At 40.2% G+C, this 16,358-nt stretch overlaps 2 protein-coding genes across 2 annotated transcripts; both read left to right on the top strand.

Moving 5' to 3' along the window:
• The first annotated feature begins 1,992 nt into the window (after positions 1-1,992).
• On the top strand, positions 1,993-7,991 carry LOC126390982 (solute carrier family 22 member 7-like). Its single transcript, XM_050045527.1, has 10 exons — positions 1,993-2,424; positions 2,522-2,625; positions 4,141-4,295; positions 4,533-4,701; positions 4,924-5,047; positions 5,130-5,239; positions 5,934-6,148; positions 6,275-6,383; positions 6,600-6,806; positions 6,888-7,991. The coding sequence occupies exons 1-10, from the start codon at positions 2,044-2,046 to the stop codon at positions 6,928-6,930; spliced, it is 1,617 nt and encodes a 538-aa protein (XP_049901484.1). The 5' UTR covers positions 1,993-2,043; the 3' UTR covers positions 6,931-7,991.
• Positions 7,992-10,140: 2,149 nt separating this feature from the next.
• On the top strand, positions 10,141-16,311 carry LOC126389986 (solute carrier family 22 member 7-like). Its single transcript, XM_050044033.1, has 9 exons — positions 10,141-10,610; positions 10,719-10,822; positions 10,910-11,064; positions 11,290-11,458; positions 12,421-12,544; positions 12,652-12,761; positions 12,898-13,112; positions 13,311-13,419; positions 14,257-16,311. The coding sequence occupies exons 1-9, from the start codon at positions 10,230-10,232 to the stop codon at positions 14,465-14,467; spliced, it is 1,578 nt and encodes a 525-aa protein (XP_049899990.1). The 5' UTR covers positions 10,141-10,229; the 3' UTR covers positions 14,468-16,311.
• The last annotated feature ends 47 nt before the right edge of the window (positions 16,312-16,358 follow it).

Here is a 16,358-nt window from a genome sequence, read left to right as displayed (position 1 = left end):
AGAGGTGGGTAGAGTAGCCAAATATTGTACTCAAGTAAGAGTATTGTTGCTTTAAAACAATATAACTCAAGTAAAAGTAAAAAGTATTTTGCATTAAAACTACTCTGAAAAGTACAATTTATCCAAAAAGTTACTCAAGTAAATGTAACTGAGTAAATGTAACTAGTTACTACCCACCTCTGGGAACAACTATTTCACATGCTAGGAATCACCTAGTGTACTAAAGTCACTGTCCCTGTAAATGTTCTCATTTGTCCAGGTCACTGTAGTCTGTAGTCCTGAGCTCTGTCACACATCCAAGGGGCTTCATCAGTTTGGAACTGATTGATGAAAGTGTCTTCAAGTCTAGATCAACAGACAAAGTCCAGGTGCTTCATTATAAGGACTCCACTTGTTCCTTGTAAACCAAGAAGGGTACCTTTGCTTGAAGAAGAAAATGAGGGCTTGCTTTTAAAACTATTACACCATATGCTGAATTTATCATGTTACTCAACAATTATTTGTTTAGCTTATAATGTAATACTTTCCTACACTGTATTAACTTATTAAACTATGCACAAAATGTTATGCATTCATGGCTTTCTTACATTATGTGCTGATTATTACATTATGAGCTCTTACTGCACTTAAATTATTACAGTATGCATGGTGATTACATTATGAGTTGTTACAAATGTGTTTTATTCACAGTGGTTTCACTGCTGCTTGGGAAATGTCACCGGTGTCACCATAATAACCTTAAATATCCTTCCCGTCCTTCACAGTGGCACTGCCAAGGGGTGGCCAGGAAGGGGCCATGGCCACTCTGATACAATCGCTGGCCAATGGGACCCCTTAACTGTCATAATGAGTGGTTTTCAACTAGCTTGTATACTACAACAGTAAAACATCAGGGTTAATATTATGTTTGTATGTAAGTATAACATCACACTCACAGTTTGAGCTGCTTACATCTGGGCGTCGATTTAGGGTCCCTAAAGCCAGTCGGAGCATATATAAGAAGTCCTTTATTCCCTATGCCATACAGCCAATGAACACAGAGTGACTGCAGCAGGGAACACTACTATTTTTAGAAGACTTTGATTTTTGAGAGAATAAAGAATAAAGTTATCTTGTCTTGTCTCGTCTCGTCTCATATTGTCTTGTCTTAAAAGTAAGGCAATTGTTCCAGGGGGTGGCCTCACCTGACCACCCCTATGAAAAGTTTCCAGGGGTGCAACTGGTCCTGCACGATGAAACTAACCAAGAAAGGTTCCTTACAATGTTTATTGTAATGGCAATGAAGTTAACTCACCAAACCAACCAATTAATGGCAACCCATCCAACAGTTGTGGAGAAACAAAATGTCATCATGAGGGCATCACCAAGTCAGTCAATGTCTGTACTTTATTTCATGGCAATCCATCAAATAGTCATTACATTACAGAGATTTTGTCATGGACCTTAGATCTTGTGTATCTTCCCCACTACAATTTTTAAGGAATCAAATCAATTTTCTTCCACAATCAGACATTTTCAATCATTAGACAACAACCCATCATCCCCAGTATTAGATAAATCTTAAATTGGCTTTTCAAGGGGGGGTATTGCGATGCTTCAGGACATGTACAGTATCAACAGGAAGGTACTTTGGTGTCACAGTGTCACTGGCAAATTATTACCTCTGCTAAGGGTGTTGTGTTTTCAGTAGGTCCGTTTGTTTGTCTGTCAGATGGATAACCAAAAGTGTACTTTTCATGAAACATGGTGAAAGGTTAAGGTAAGGTAAGGTAAGGTAAGGTAACTTTATTTGTACCCGAAGGTAGATTTAGTTCACAGTTTAAGTGGTTGTAGCAAGGGCATACCCATGTCACATGTGGATACAAGTGTTTGTACAACCTAACAGCATATTGACACATTCTCTTTAGCTGACTATTAACCCATGACATCTAACAGTGTGCAACAGGATAGTGTCCCACTTTTAAACTGACATCTTGTGTGCTCTGTGATATAATTCTCTGAGCTTCACTCCAAACTGGAAGTGTTGTATCATTTATTCTGAAGATGAAGTTTGAGAACGTCCTGGCAGAGCTGAACGGCTTTGGTAGATTCCAATTAAAGACGATCCTCTTGATGGTAATTCCTCGTGTGACTTTGCCTTTTAACTTTCTGCTGAATAATTTCATCGCGGCTATTCCGTCTCACCACTGCGACATCAGCTCTCTGGATGATGGAGGACTTTTTAGGAATTTATCCCAAGCGGAGAGGCTTCTTGTTAGTGTTCCTCTCCAGGAGGATGGAACTCCGAACTCGTGTCAGATGTTTGCAGAGCCTCAGTATCATCTGCTGCTCAACTACTCCAACATGACTGAGCTACCCACAGTGCCGTGTCAGAATGGATGGGTGTATGACAACACCACCTTCAAGTCTACTCTGGCCACAGAGGTGAATGTTTATTTCAAACTAATCAAAAAGTGATACAAATCCCAAGTTAGCCATTTAAATCTTAATTTTCTTTGTCTCTTGTCTGTTTCCCTCACAGTGGGATCTGGTTTGTGATAAAAGAAGAGTGAACAGAGCCACAGCCACTATCTTCTTCATGGGGGTCATGGTTGGAGCAGCAGTGTTTGGCTACTTTAGTGACAGGTGTACATGCCTTTTATTCTTCGACCAGACATTTTTGGGCCTGTGTGGTTAAATTGCACAACTTTAAGAGAAACTTATACATTGAAATGTGTTTTTGCTTTAGTATGATAACTGTTGTAATAGAGTAAGTTCAACCAAGTTGAAACAGCAAACATGTTGAGGGAAACATAAAGCAGAGCAAATGATGCTTTCTGTTACATAATGAGGAATTGTTGCTACTGAACCATACTGAACGTACCAGAAAAATGTTCACTTACAATGTATTTCAGTTGTTTTCCACCAAATTATGCAATCTTGCAATACAGTATTCACTTGTAGTGACCACATCACTGTCATTTTATTACCTTTTAAATGACACTAAACCAAAATTACGATCCCTCCCTCACTTTAACCAAAGTGCCTTCATTGCCCAAACCTAAGAGAGGAGTCTGGATGCAAACCTAAGATTCTGGTGCCAAGGTCCTGCATTCTGTATGCCCCCCCTCCTCCTTGTGAAGCCTATGTGATACATGACTGTAGTGTTTCATAGCTTAAAAGAAGCATTGTGTCTGAACATAACCCAGGCAGTGATTACACTGCTGAAACATGATTAAGAAAGCAGTTTTATGACATACAAACATAATTTCTAAGACATAGGGTTGTGCTTTGGTATATCATCTGATGTCTGTTTTTCGTCATTGCCAGATTTTACTAACAACACCTGTATGGAATCAAAAATTGGGTTCAAACATTGAGGCATCAATTATGCATAGGAGAGTGTGAAATACAGCCAGTGCAGCTGCACTAGGAGACTTGGTCTGATGAGGACAGACAGTGCACTCCAGGACAGAGAAGCTTAATTTGTCCAGTTTGCTCAAACATAAATGCACCAAAACAGAAGAAAACTTTGTACTTCTTATTTGGAAAGTCCAAAGTTAATACTCAGCTATCGGCTGACTAAATGTTAATGTATAGAAAGTATTACTAAGTACAGCTTCACAGGCTATAAAAAACCCTTCACCTAACCTGACCCTATGTCTAACCTTTATCCCAAACAAAAATTTACCCTTTAACCCAAATCTAACCTGCACATCGACCATCTAATGACTACTTTTAATTCCACACACAGTGGACTCTATATAAGAAGGATTATATTTGTAAAAATGTTTTGTCTCACCTTTTCCAGTGGTTCTGAACTGGTGGGTCGCAGTCCCAAAGTATGTCCCAGGTCCATTCTGAATGGGCCGCAAGTGACTTGCAAATGTTTCAAGTAACACTTTATTTTAAAATACAGTACATTTCCAGCACAGAGCTTTTATTTTGAAGTGCCGTTTTGTGCTGTAGACTGACCAACAGTTACTTGACAGAGACAGCAAACTAGCCCAACCACATGGCCAAATCCAAGTATGACGCTGAATATATTACACTGTGGGACCTCGAACTAATGACAAAGAGGACATCTGGACCTCACGGCTGGACCAGTTGGGAACCACGGACCTATTGTAAAGATTAATCTATAACTATTGCGTCACACAGGTTTGGCCGAAAAATCATGCTTCTGGTGTCTTATGTGACAGCTGCCATCTTTGGATTTGCAAGTGCTTTCTCATATAATTTTGCCATGTTTGCTGCCATGAGGTTCTTCACTGGACTTGGAATGTCTGGAATAAGTATTATCACCATCGTCCTTTGTGAGTTTAATGTCGTAGCATCTTTTTTTCAATATTAATCTTACAAAAAAAAAGTAACATACAAATATTTACTGAGATTATAGTATAAAATCCATTTCTGTTCAATTAGATTTGTTTTAACGTCGATAAAATTTATCATAAAAAAGTATGATTTGTTGATAAAGTCGTAATGAGTCAACCGTAACTATTGCCTAGTGTGTTTTAATGGATTTGATTTATTATCATTGCTCTTTACAGGTATTGAATGGGTGGACATTAAGCATCGAACTGCAGTGGGCGTTCTTATGAGCATGGACTGGAGTGTTTGCACTGCTGTGCTACCTTTGGTGGCCTATTTTGTGAATGACTGGAGGCACCTCACTGCCGTAGCAACCACCCCGCTGTTTCTCGCAATGATTTCCTGGTGGTAAGGATGAAATAATAATTGAGCTCTAGCCATATTAAGTGATTTTTTTTTTCCAGTTCCAAGCTAACCTAACACAAACAAGTCGTGTGAACTTTCAGAATCAAGATCCTTATTCTTATTAACAGCATGACTTTTGGTTTCGATGAGGCACGGGTGCCACTTAAGAGTTTATGTGAAAAAAAAATAGTTTAAAATCTGTGAACAAACTGCACTTTGTCACAGGTGGCTCCCCGAGTCTGCCAGATGGCTGATAAGTACTGGAAAGGTCAACAGGGCTCACTTTTACTTGAGCAAGTGTGCAGAAGCCAACGGCAGAGAGCAGTTCATGGCTGACGTAAAGCCTGAGGTACAGATTTTTACATGATCTGATCTAGTCAGAAATTAATACCTGCTATAACTATGATCAACATTTCCTTTTCACTCTACAGGTTCTGTCCAAAGTAATACTTGTAGAAAATGAAAACAGGAAATATTCCTACCTGGACCTTGTGAGGACACCCAGAATGAGGAGGCTGGCTCTACTTACTGCCATTGTTTGGTATATACCTTGTTTTTGCCTTTAAACAACTGAGATGTTCACCTTTTAAATCTTGGAAAAATGTATTATGTGTACAATGCACTGTCCATATGTGATCGCTCAACCTGGCAGCAACTAACTTTAAAGGTGCTGACACACCAAACCAACATCAAAGAACTAGCGGCAACGAAAGCCAACTGTTGCGTCGTCTACGTCGCCTCACGTCGCCCTGTGTCAGATGCATTTGAACACACTACAAAGACAGTACATTCGACGGCCAAGTAGCACGTACGTTCTGCGGCTGCATGAGAGGAAATAACGCAAAAAGGGAAACCGGAAGTTTGAGGAATGAATCTGTGCTTTGGAATGCACAGATTTAGATATAGCACTTATCATGGAAAAGAGTATGATAATTCACTCTAAGGTGTCCTGAAATAACAGACCAGGCAGATAGTCTTTGCACAGCAAGACACTGTGTATTGTCCTAGTTAAGTACATTCCAACATCCAGTCCAAGTTGTAATGCAACACAAAGTACTGATGCCATGGTTACCCACAGCTTCCTTGCATACTGATTGAGATTGCTGGTTTAACATTTGACCGTTGAAGAATCCTGTTGCAGACACCTGCCAGCCAATCAGAAACTAGTGTTTTCTGGGGCAAATGTGTAACTTTTAAGATAAATGAATTTGTCCTCTGTCTCTCTCTGTTGATAGGTTTGGAGTGGCCTTTACGTATTATGGAATCAGCTTGAATGTCGCTGGATTTGGTCTGAACATTTATCTCACACAGTTCATCTATGGAGCCATTGAACTTCCAGCAAAAGCATTTATCTTTTTCTCCCTGAGCAAAACTGGCCGAAGGTTGAATCAAACAGGAACACTTCTTATGACTGGACTGTGTATATTCTGCAACATGTTTGTCCCTAAAGGTAAATGATCACAAAAACTGCCACCGGGGGTCGCCAAAGTTGTGAATAGTGGAATTTTAGACATTGTGGCTTTAAATTTAATACAAGGTGGAGTTATAATGTCTTCTCACAACTTTTTCTTTTCAGATAAGGGGCTGTTTCAGACAGCTGTGGGGGCTTTGGGCAAAATGTTCTCCGAGGCAACTTTTACAACTGTATATCTGTACACATCAGAGCTTTACCCCACAGTAATGAGGTCAGTAAACTGTCTAATATGGAGCTTATATTTTGCACATGAACAAACAGCATATATATCTATAGGCCTCGGAGTTTACTGTGACATCTTGATAGCTGGACACATTGATCAGGTCTTTATAAATCAGCCAGTGCACAAGACTTGAGGGAGTCGCAGTTGTATCCTGAAACTGATTTCCCTGATTGCTACAAATTTGTTGTATTTTTTGTTACATAGGCAAAATGGATTGGGGTTCTGTGCTGTCATGGCCCGTTGCGGTGTGTCTGTATCCCCCCTGATCATGCTTCTAGAAGAAGTGTGGGGCCATTTGCCGAGTACTATTTTCTCCCTGGTGGCTGTTGGTGCAGGGCTATCAGCTTATTTTCTACCAGAGACAAAAAACATCCGTCTACCAGAGACTATTGAGGATGTGGAACTAACAAGGTACTGGGCCTTAATTTCGATTGCATCGAAACATATAAATGAGCGTTGTCTTAGAAAATAAAAACGTCTTTTGTGTTTCAGGAGAAGATCAATCTGCACATCTGACGAGAAAGCTCAACTCTAAATGGACCTCATCTTAATGGACCTCATCTTCATTGCAACCAAAAGGCCTCCACGTTTAGTTGCAGGGTAGATCAGTGGGAATAATGTGTTTTAACGTACAGTAATGAACAAACCCTTGTTTCTTAAAGAATTTTTTAATACATTTCTTTAAAAATGTGATCAAATACTACTGATTGATGACTGATTTTTGTGTTTCCTGAATAAAGAGAAGATATTTCTTAAAAAAAAAAGAACCTGAGGGGGCAGAGGGTGATGTTAAAATCTAGGAGACAGACTGAAGTTTAATGTGTTGTTTTAAAGATGGGAACATGTGGATGGTAAAGGGTAAAAGGATGCAAGAAAGGGAAATGATATGAGAAGGGGGCAATCTGAGATGGCAGATTGTTCTGCCTAGCCCGCTGGAGAACAGCTGAGGAAAGATACCCACTTGACAACCCAGAAATGTTAACCTACTCAAGGCTAACATGCTCAACACTGTAATGTACAATCATGTTATATATGTTTTCTTTTCCAGGACACACTGGGCTACGTGCTGCAGTGATGTCATGAATGTATTACTGTATTATATGACCTTAAATACGTAAGAAAAACAAAATGAAACTGAATCTGACAGATATTTATTCAAATCACACAATTGTGAACAAGACTTTTGCCTTTTGAAATGTGTTCTTCTAGACCTTGGTGAGCAGGAAAAAATAATTAAACACCATAGACACCATAAATCAAAAAGTATTTACATTTCTGTCGGACATACCTCTATTCATTTTTTGTCTAAAATGTTAGTTGTGCCATTCCTGCAAGCAGTTCCTGTCTGCAAAGACACACAGGGACACATTGCACAAGACCAGTGGTTCCCATCTGGTCCAGCCATGGGGTCCAGATTTCTCCTTAGTTGTTAGTTCAAGGTCCATACAATTTAATATATTCAGTGTCATACTTGTGTTTGGCCATGCCGTCGAGCTAGTTTGCTGTCTCCCTCAAGTGGTCACTCACTCTACAGCAGGGATATGGCACTTCAAAATAAAAGCTCTGCGCAAGAAATTCACTGTATGTTAAAATAAAGTGTGTGGGGTTTTTTTTATAAACATGACACATTTGCGAGTCCCTTGCAGTCCATTCAGAATGGATCAGCGACCCACTTTTGGACCACGACCCACCAGTTGGGAACTGCATTAGACTGCCTCATCTGCTTGGTGTGTCTGCAGTGCGGACAGGTCCTGCCTCAGCAGAAGGGCCTTGTTATTTTTTCAGGGTCACAAGGCTCCTTTTCTTCTGATGTCACCTTCATACACAAGTATATGAAAAATTATGTGTATATGTAAGTATATATAAAAATGCACCAATGACCAACAATAAAAACAGCATGAAAATAAGTCAAGTGTTTTGTAAGTAGTAAAGTTTGCAGACAGTGGAAAGCAATCATACTGAATGGTTACACATGGACTGGATGATTATGTACTCTAGGCTTGTAGAATGTAACACACTGCATTACACCGTAATACTTCTTGCCCATTTCTGTGTGCTGAAAGGATCATCTACACATTGTTTATTACACTTATTTACACCGATGACATCCTACTTAATATTTCGGCCACTGCCCAGAATCCACAGTTCTACGGACAGTTGGATGTCATGCTATTCTGTTATGTAAGGTCTGTGAGATCAGCGCAGTGATGCAGTAACCAACACAGCCTGTGATTCGTCAAAACTCACCCATCATGGGATGCATCCTGCCCTCAGTGGGTCTTCTTAGAAAAAAAAAAGGCTTTCACTAATAGCTTAAGACAACAGCAACCCCTTTTCTGAACACTCGTTGCTAAATTTATTAGTTTTATAAAGTCTGTGGCCTTCTAAAGGCTGCAAAATGTTAAATGTACATGTACCTAAACATGACCAAACAGATGAAAGTTTTTGCACAGAGGGTTACTATATTGTAGCCATTGTTCTATTAGCACAGGTGGAGGTTATATTTTATACAAACAATTACCATTGTCAAGGGTCCTTTCTGGATAATGAGTTTACTACATTATCTGGAATTGTTTGCTGCTTAAAACCAAGGTCGCGTATTTATACATTTGTCCATGTTTACTTGAATTAGTATAACCAGTAAACCTCGGCAAAATTGAAATCCTTTCTCTGTAGCCTGAAATAATATACTTTTGTCACACAGGCAAAGCGGATTGGGTTACAGCTCCTTCATGTCCCTCATAGGTGTGTCCATCTGATTATGGTTCTTAAAGAAGTGTGGCTCCCTCTACCAAGCACTGCTTCTGACTTTACTTCCGGTCATGCACGAGTGATGTCGTTCCAACCCCTGAATGGATTCATTACTAAATTCAAAGGGAACCTGTGCTTTCACCTTTGCAGAAGTATGGAAATAGTAATCTCTGGGCATGAATTTAAGATCTGGAACCATAACGCTGAACGTAAGTGCTAAGACCAAACTGAAAAGACACCAAGACATTCACACAGTGGAGGAGAACATTCAGAAAATGCTCAATGAATTTAAGTCTGAAATCACTGGTCAAATCGGTGACTTCAGAACCGATTTCCAAGAATTCTGAGCAGAAATAAAGCACTGCTTCTTACCTTGCTTGCCTTTGCTCCAGGGCTGTCAGCGTGTTTACTTTTGGAGACACAAAATGTCCATCTACCAGAAACCACTTAAGATGTGGAACAGACAACTGGGCCTTACTTCCAACCAAATTTTGTGGTTTTGAACTGTTATAACAAGATTATACTTTTTATGTTTCAGAGGATGATCAGTCTGGACATCTGACAAGACATCTCCTGCTTAATATTCACCTTCATAGCAATCAGTAGCCCAAGATCACTGATTGAAACACCTTTAAATAACAACACTGTACCCATTTTAGTCTGTCTTACATATGCAAAATCTGTGTACAAAATGCTGTTTAAAAACAAATGTAACATGCATTAAACATCCACTGTTTCTTACTTTTTGTGTTGTATTGCTATAAAGAGGTATTTCCTAAATAAAATGTAAAAAAAAATAAAGATGACTCATTTAACCACATAATGAGGTTCCTGCTTTAACTATTACCCCAAATGCATATATTGCCTCACACTCAGACAGACAAAAGTTATTTAGTGGTTAAGTGAGATGAAACATTCACCAATCTCAGCTGTAAACCAGGAGACCTTGGGTTAAAGAAAAAGAGAAGCCTTGTCAAAATCTAAGAGTCAGGTTTTCTGTCGTCTTCTTTTCAGTGTGACTGCATGGACGTATAGGTATTTTTTCTCAGCTTAAGAGGATTTTGCACACAGCGAGAGGCCACAATGAAGTTTGAGAACATTCTAGACAATATCAATGGATTTGGCAGATTTCAGATAATGATTATTTTTATCAGCTTTATTGGCCGTTTCACAATGCCCTGCCACTTCATGCTGAATAACTTCATAGCGGCTGTTCCCTCTCACCACTGCGACATCAGCTCTCTGGATGATGGAGGACTTTTTAGGAATTTATCCCAGGCAGAGAGGCTTCTTGTTAGTATTCCAGTCCAGGACGATGGGACTCCAAACTCCTGTCAGATGTTTGCAGAGCCTCAATATCATCTGCTGCTTAACTCCTCCAACATGACTGAAGTACCCACAGTGCCATGTCAGAATGGATGGGTGTACGATAACACCACCTTCAAGACTACTTTGACCTCACAGGTGACTTTCATTTCTTGTACTTTGTAACAATCATCAACGCTTTTTAGAGAGAGGACACTTATGCCCTCGAACACAAAGTTAATCTCCTTCTTTATTTGTTTGTAAAAGTGGGACCTGGTGTGTGATAGAAGAGGTAAAAACAAAGCAACTGCTACCATCTTCTTTATTGGAGTGATGTTTGGAGCAGTGACTTTTGGAAGCCTGAGTGACAGGTATCTCAGCTTGGCTACTTGACTGATCACCCAATATTTCCATGGATGAGTAAGATTAAAATTTGGAAACTTTCTGACTTTCCGTAGGTTTGGCCGAAGGATCATGCTGCTGGTGTCATATGTGTCTGGAATGCTTTTTGCTGTTGCAAGTGCTTTCTCTACATCCTATGTGATGTTTGCAGTGCTGAGGTTCTGCACTGGGTTTTGCATCACCGGCATCGTCATTGTCTCAACGGTCCTCAGTAATGATACATTTTAATTTCTGTTGTAAGCATACCCCGTATCATGTTGAGTTCACCTCAGATGCCTAAGTCTACAGAAAAGGGGTTGCACTGAATGTTTTCACTGTTCTGGGGTGCCCAGTAGCTCACTGGGTAGAGCCAGGGGACATCCCATGTATATCAGGCAATGTCCTTGCCACAACAGCCACATGTTTGATTGTTCTTGATTGTGTTTGTTCTCTGCAGGTGTGGAGTGGGTGGACATCAAGCACAGGAAACTGGTTGGAGTGATCGACAGCTTATCCTGGACGTTTGGGAACACAGCATTTGCAGCTATTGCTTACTTTGTGACTGAGTGGAGGTGGCTAATTGTCAGTGTTACCTCACCTCTTATCTTGGCCATCATCACCTGGAGGTACGACTCTAAAGCTAACAGAAGTTCCCTACAGTGTGCCCTGGTGGTTGTGTTTTGGGGTGCTTAACATTGAGTGCTATGATTGAACCAAGCCCCCTGGAACAGCGCCAGGCTTTAAAGCCAATTTTACCTGGCCAAACATGGAATTATAACATCCGGGTCCATCAAATGATGCCATAGAGCCCAAAAAGACTTTCCCCCATAGACTTACATTAGGAAAGAAACATCTGTAAATCAGTGGATACACTGTTTTGAGCATCAAAGCCACCACGAAATGACTTGTTTCAAGAGCGGGATTTTATCTATAGGGTCACACAACATTTCAAAAGTCTAGAGGAGGTGCATGATGAAATCATTTTTTTCCCATTCACGGTAGCAGAGTGTTAAACCACAAGTTAGCTGCTTGGCTGGCAGAAGATAGCCACTTAGTCTCGCGTGACCAGCCTCCCTAACGTCTTTCGTTTTGTAATAGAAATGGGCGGGGATATCCAGACCATGTTACGGCGTTGCCATAGGTACGGCACGTGTGTTACATGTAACAGAGACGTACCGTATCCCGTCGGTAAACAGGCCAAGACAACTCTCTTCTCCTGCGGAAAGGAATTTTAGACAGAGTAGCTGTAAATCCTTAATTTCTCCAATCTTGTGGACGTTGCAGCTCTGCAATGTAGCTAAATCAAATGAAATAATATCCATTTTAATCTCTTCTTGCGATGCACTGAACACAATGTTATAGGAGTGCCATGTTAGATTGGTAAAGTTCTCAAACTTTTGGCAGCTCATAGTAATTGGAATGCAGACTTGCTTTTTTACACTTACTTTTGTTCTGCCGCTGTACCCAACTGGAGTTAAATACATAGGTTAGGTTCACATCATTTGTCAAATTTGTTTCAATGTAAAAATGTCATTCATTGCTATGTAATACATCAGGAGTGAGTAAACATCTTTGCCTTCAACATTAGGTGGATGCCAGAGTCGGCAAGGTGGCTCATCGCCAATGGAAAGCTGGAGCAAGCTCAGATGTATCTGAAAAAATGTGCCAAGATGAACCAAACAGAGGACTCAATTCACACACTGAAAACAGAGGTCAGCATATTCCAGATGATGGGTAAATTAAGAGAATTTCTAATACACTTAATACACTGTTGTGTATCACATGGTTCAGAGAATAATGCTGCTCTGTATTGTTTCAGACACTATCCACTATTGTTGTGACTGAGAAAAGAGATCGGCACTATTCGTACCTCGATCTGATACGGACATCCAAAATGAGGAGACTGGCCCTACGTACTGGTATATTGTGGTCTGTATTCCAAATGTCATTGTGCTCAATTACCTTTGGGTTGTAATATTATGTTTGTATCTCATTTTAAAAGATCCAGGTGAATAATTCTGATTATATCTAAACAAACTACCAATTGTGATGTCTCTTCCTCTAGGTTTTGTGTGGCAATCACATTTTATGGCATCAGCTTTAACATCACAGGCTTTGGGCTCAACATCTACCTCACTCAGTTTACTTATGCTTTAATTGAGCTCCCAGCCAAACTATCAGTTTACTACTTACTGGATAGGATAGGCAGGCGATGCACTGAGGTGGGAGCTTTGCTGATGGCCAGCACCTGTCTTGGAATCAACATTTTAGTACCTAAAGGTAGGCGTTCATTGATGTCCACAGACTTAGAAGTAAGATTTAGGTTATTTTGTTGTTTTAAATTGTTAATGGTCTCAATAACAGAAATCATGGTCATTAAACACAGGAAAATATAAAGAACTATAGTATTTTCATTACTTCAAATTCAGCAACTGCAACAATAAAAGTCATCCCCCAGTTTCTGCTGTCTTTTTTCAGATATGTCTGTTGTCAGAACAGTGGTGGCAATCATTGGAAAAGGGTTTTCTTCAGCATCCTTTGCAACTCTTGTGCTCTACAGTTCTGAGCTCTATCCCACTGTAGTGAGGTAATTATACATTCATCCCATTCCTAAAGCCTAAAAACACCATGCAGCCACAACATTAAAACCACTGACAGGTCAAGAGAGTAACGTTGATCATCTTGTTACAATGCAATGTTCTGCTGGTAAACCTGAGGTTCTGGGATTCATGTGGATGCCACTTGACACACACCACCCCACAAAACACCATTGCAGACCAAGTAAACCCCCCCCCCCCATGGTAAAGGAGCTCCCCAATGGCAGTGCCATCTATGGGACGTGATGTCCTGTGTCCGTGCCTTGACAGGTCAGAGCTAAGTCTGATCCATGGTGGGGCCTCTGAACTGTTGAGGTATTGATACAGGACCTCTGGGGGTGTCCTGTGGTTTCTGGCACCAGCGCATTGGCTGTGGATCCTTTGAGTCTTGTGGGTTGCAAGGTGGGATACGGGTACATCCTACAGATGCTTAATTAGATTGGGATTGGGAGGAATTTGTAGACCTGGTCCATGCCTTGAGCTCTTTGTCGTGTTCCTCAGGTCATTGCTTAGCAGTGTGGCATGAAGCATTGTCCTGTTTGAAGGGCCACTGCCACTGGGGTGTGCTGTTGCCATTAGGGGCAGTGCTTGGTCTGCAATGTTGTTTGGTGCATGTCAAGTGGCATCCAAAGGAATGCCAGGACCCAAGGTACTCCAAGAGAATATTGCATTTTAACGAGATGATTAATGTAATTCACCTCATCAATGTTGCAGCTGATTGGTGTATGTCAACACTGCAGAACAACGAACGTATTTTTTCCCATTTTAAAATGAACAAAATCATCATTTAGAGCCCTGAAGTTCGTCTCCTCTGTGTGTGTTTTTAGGCAGAATGGTATGGGTTTCAACTCCTTCATGGCTCGACTTGGTGTTGCTGTGGCTCCTTTGATTCTCTTACTGGATGACGTGTGGAAGGACCTGCCCCAGCTCGTCCTGTGCTCTACAGCTGTACTGGGGGGAATAGTGGCTAGAACACTATCAGAGACACGCAACCGGTGCCTGCCAGAGACCATAGAGGATATAGAAAAACAGTGGTAGCGATGATGATCACTGGTGCTTATTTAGTCAAGCAGTTATATTTAGTAAATAAACAACAACAACAACAACAACAAAGAAAAAACAATGACAGTATGTATAGTCTATATTGAATTAATTCATTTTTCAGCATATGATTGAAGTAAAATTACCCTCAGCTTTAATAAATATTGGTTGGTTGGAAGGATATTTGAGGAGGTGCGAGGTAAATTTTTCCTTGAAATTGAACTCTGTGTTAGGCTTAAATTAGTAGCAGTTCAGCAGTTATTGTGAGCAGTTTACCCAAATTGTGATGTTCCCTGCTCAGATCGTGTCATTTGAAAAAACAAATTTGAGGACAGTCTATTAGCTACTTGCACTCTCTGCCCTCACAGACCTTACGTGATGGCAGTGGTATGCCTTAAGTCCATGAGGGCTCATAGGTGTGTGTTTATTGCCTGTGACTATGGTTCTTAAAGAAGTTTGGCTCCCTCTACCAAGTGCAATTTTCACCTTGCTGGCATTTGCTGCAGACCGTCAGCGTGTTAACTTTCAGAGATGCACAGTGTCAAGGTCCTGGGTCCTACTCTGGAGTGAGTTTTGAAGTTTTGAACTATCACAGCATAAATGTGTTAAGATTATACTTTTTTTTTTTTTTTTTTTTTACATGTTTTAAAAGACAATCAGTCTTGACACCTGAAGAGACATCTCCTGCTTAACAGTTTTTTTCATAGCAATGAATACAATGCTGGAAAATAAATGATTGCAACATGTTTAAATAACAACACTGTAACCACCTTAGTCTGTGCTATGCAATATCTATGTACAGTATGGCATTTAAAAACAAATGTGATCACCACTGATTGGTACTTTTTGTTTTGTATTGCAATAAAGAGGTATTTCCTAAACAAAATGTGAAAAAAATGATGACTCATTTTACCACATAATGAGGTTCCTGCTTTAACTATTACCACAAATGCATATTGCTTCACACTCAGACAGACAAAAGTTGTTTTAGTGGTTAAGTGAGGCAAAACATTCACCAATTTCAACTGAAATCCTGCAGCCCTGGGTTAGGGTAATGACAAAGGTTGCTTCGTCAAAGTCTTAAGAGTCATGTTTATGATTTACTTCTCATCAGTCTGAAAAAATGGGCATATGAGTATTTTTTCACAGCTTCTGAGGATGTTGCACACAGTGAGAGGCCACAATGAAGTTCAACTCTTCTAACAGGAAGATTTCAGATTATGGTGCTGGGTTGGCGGGAAGAATATTTGACAATGTGTAAGGCAAACTTTATCTAAAGATTGAACCCTTACATTCAAGGCCAAACTAAAACATCAAAGCACGAGTCAAATACATTTTCCCCAAATATGGTATCTGACATTTTGGGTGTTTTTTTTTTGTTTGTTTTTTTAAATCACACTACTGTATGCTCAAGGTTCTGTTTATAAGTTTGCTTTCAGTGAGTTATTTAATGGTATAAAAACAACTAGCATCAGAATTGACAGCTATGTGTGCCACTCAGTGTGCTTGAGATCAATGCCACTGTCTGGCATTGTTTAGATGGGTGCATGAGTGGGAAGTCGATACTAAAGAGATTGCTACTGTGCAGACTTGAGCTCCAAATGATGCCACCAGCGGGAGATGGCAGCTGCCATATCCATATTATGCCAACTCACAGGTTAAAAAAAGTGTGCTATAATAAAGTGGCTGCTGAGAACCAATATTATTTCAGATATTTAGCATACTGAAACAGTACTATTGTGTACTTGTAACAGTAGCGGTATTGATCTGTGTATCAATCAATCATAAACCAGTCTCAAGACTTATTTACATATTTAAACAAGCAAAGTTAACTGCTAAATCAGTGTCCCAACACAAAAGCTAAACAACTCCGATAGTGACCGCACAA

This window comes from Epinephelus moara, chromosome 5 (genome assembly GCF_006386435.1).
Source record: "Epinephelus moara isolate mb chromosome 5, YSFRI_EMoa_1.0, whole genome shotgun sequence".
Taxonomy (NCBI): domain Eukaryota; kingdom Metazoa; phylum Chordata; class Actinopteri; order Perciformes; family Serranidae; genus Epinephelus; species Epinephelus moara.
This window is presented reverse-complemented; position numbering and strand designations above follow the sequence as displayed.

What these genes read in the sequence shown, in the direction of transcription:
- LOC126390982 (XM_050045527.1), top strand. Translation starts at nt 2,044, where the DNA reads ATGAAGTTTGAGAACGTCCTGGCAGAGCTGAACGGCTTTGGTAGATTC. An exon ending in CAACATGTTTGTCCCTAAAG is followed by an intron (nt 6,149 to 6,274) that starts GTAAATGATCAC and finishes TTTTCTTTTCAG; the next exon opens with ATAAGGGGCTGTTTCAGACA. An exon ending in CTTTACCCCACAGTAATGAG is followed by an intron (nt 6,384 to 6,599) that starts GTCAGTAAACTG and finishes TTTGTTACATAG; the next exon opens with GCAAAATGGATTGGGGTTCT.
- LOC126389986 (XM_050044033.1), top strand. Translation starts at nt 10,230, where the DNA reads ATGAAGTTTGAGAACATTCTAGACAATATCAATGGATTTGGCAGATTT. An exon ending in CATTGTCTCAACGGTCCTCA is followed by an intron (nt 11,065 to 11,289) that starts GTAATGATACAT and finishes TGTTCTCTGCAG; the next exon opens with GTGTGGAGTGGGTGGACATC. An exon ending in CAACATTTTAGTACCTAAAG is followed by an intron (nt 13,113 to 13,310) that starts GTAGGCGTTCAT and finishes GTCTTTTTTCAG; the next exon opens with ATATGTCTGTTGTCAGAACA.